The sequence below is a fragment of the Pongo abelii genome, chromosome X (assembly GCF_028885655.2).
Source record: "Pongo abelii isolate AG06213 chromosome X, NHGRI_mPonAbe1-v2.0_pri, whole genome shotgun sequence".
In the NCBI taxonomy this organism is placed as follows: Eukaryota; Metazoa; Chordata; class Mammalia; order Primates; family Hominidae; genus Pongo; species Pongo abelii.
The window spans coordinates 155,778,045-155,780,316 of NC_072008.2; the positions used below are offsets into that span (position 1 = coordinate 155,778,045).

Genomic DNA, 2,272 nt, shown 5'->3' on the forward strand with positions numbered 1-2,272 from the left:
ATCCCCAATGTTTGGCTCATGGTAGACCTGCAAATATGTCTACCTGTCAGTATATAAACCTACTGGCAGGTCAACCCCCTCCAATTCTCCAGGACCTCACTTTGCTTCTGTCTCACAAACTTGCCTCTTCCCTTCCTTCTCTCTTTTCCCACAATCAGATAACTTACAGAGATACATACACATGTTCTGAAATAAAGGGCTTTTCATAACATGTTGATTTTAATTACCACCATCGCTGTTTCATTATGCTGTTGTGTCTTGTAGGAGTGTCATTTTTTTTTACAGCATCTTGGGCCTGGTCTGAGTGCTTTGGCTCCTACTCAATCTTTGCTAGTGGCCGAAACTTCTTGGCTCTTTTCACTCTTTTTACCTTTCATGGAATTTCTGTACTAGTACCAGATGATTTTTTTCTTGAACTCCCATGAAGCAGTCGTTTTATCTCCCTCTGTATCTTCTTCACCTGAAAGGGCAATAGAGTGATCACAAAAGGACCTTGTGTTGGAAGAAGGAGATAGGCACTGAATGAGAAGAGGAGCTTTGTAAAAAGGGACATGGGCTAATGAGGGGGTTTGTGCCAGGCAGGTAAAACGTAGGAGACATAGGGGAGGGTGGATCAAGAGAAAAGAGCTTGAGTGAGGTTGTCTCACCTTGCCCCCTTTTCTGGCCCTGGATTGACAGGATTTCTTCATCTTGTTCTTCCCTTTTGCTTGAGATTAATTGTTTTGTGCTTGGGTTTGATTGTTCCATAACTTTGCTAGATCCCTTCAATTTTCTGGTAACTTTAGCCATGTTGAAACCCCACAGTAGTCTTCTCTACCAGCATATAAAATGCCCATCATCAGGACAATGAGGAGCCACACCCTTTAGCTTTATTTGTTCATCTAGGCACTTCCCCTGGCCAGTAGGGGTTAAAGGAGCTGTAGACATCACAAAGCACTCTTGGCTTCTGCCTAATGGTGGGGATGCTGGGGAGATCCATGTGCTCTGGTTGGAGACAGGGGCATTTCCTTAACATCCCACTAAAAAGCCTTCCCAAAATGACCTGTAATCCTTTCTTATCACTTGTACAGATGGCAAGAAAAAAGTGATACCTCCAAGTCTTTCTCCATAGCCACTCCCATTCCATTTTTATTTTGTTCTCTCCCATCCTTCCTCATGACCTAATATTTTGGATATCTTACTTAAAATCTCTCCAAGAAAATGTGATTATATTTAAGTTCCTGTGTAGATATAAATTACCTCATTCCCCTTCAAAAGATTTATCTTATGCACCTTGAAGACAATTTCATCCTTGGCTACTACACAAAACTTCCCATCTCACCTTCTTTTTCCAATGTCTGTATAGACATCTTCAGTTTTCTAGTTTCAGATTGACACAGCAGCTCTTATCAGTCATGAAAATATTGTGATACTGGCATAAGGACAGACATATAGACTAATAGAATAGAAGTAAGAGGCCAGAAATAAGCCCATATATCTATGAAAAATTGATTTCTAACAAGGGTTCAAAGACAAGTCAATGGAGAAAGAATAGTTATTTCAACAAATGATGTTGTGGCAACTGGATATTCACATACAAAATAGTGAATTTGGACCCCTAATTCACATCATATACACAAATTAATTTAAACTGGATCAAAGAGCTAAATATAAGACCTAAAACTATAAAATTATTTGAAGAAAACATAGGCAAAATTCTTCATGACCCTTCATTCAGCAATAGTGTCTTAGAGTATAACACCAAAGGCACAAGTAACAAAAGAAAAATTTGATAAGCTGACATCATCAAAATCAAAACCCTGTGATTCAACAGATAAAATCAAGAAAGTGATAGACAATGCACAGAATGGGAAAAAATTTTTGCAGATCATACATCAGTAAGTGAAATTCATGTAAAATATATAATATAAAGAACTCTTACAACTCAATAATAATAATGTTACCCAACTTAAAAAGTGGACAAGGGGTAGGAAAAACATATCTCAAATGGCCAATAAGCAGATAACAATATAGTCAGCATCAGTAGCCATCATGAAAATGCAAATCAAAACCACAATGAGCTACTGCTTCACATGCACTAGGATGGTAATAATAAAAAACGACAGATAATTAGATTTGGTAAAGTTGTGAAAAAATTAGCCCCTCATATCTTGTTTGTGGGAACATAAAGTGGTACAGAAGTTTTAAAATATAGTCAGCCAGTTACCCAAAAAAAGCTAAACATAGAATTATCATATGATCCTGAATTCCCACTCCTAGGTATGTACCAAGA

General features: G+C 37.8%; 1 protein-coding gene across 1 annotated transcript; it reads right to left on the bottom strand.

Annotated features, from left to right (window-relative positions):
- Positions 1 to 262: 262 nt before the first annotated feature.
- Positions 263 to 789, bottom strand: LOC129052868 (spermatid nuclear transition protein 3). Its single transcript, XM_054544250.1, is given in 3 exon segments — positions 263 to 460; positions 648 to 705; positions 707 to 789. Coding segments are annotated over 3 exon segments (285 nt in total). The 3' UTR covers positions 263 to 316.
- Positions 790 to 2,272: the final 1,483 nt, after the last annotated feature.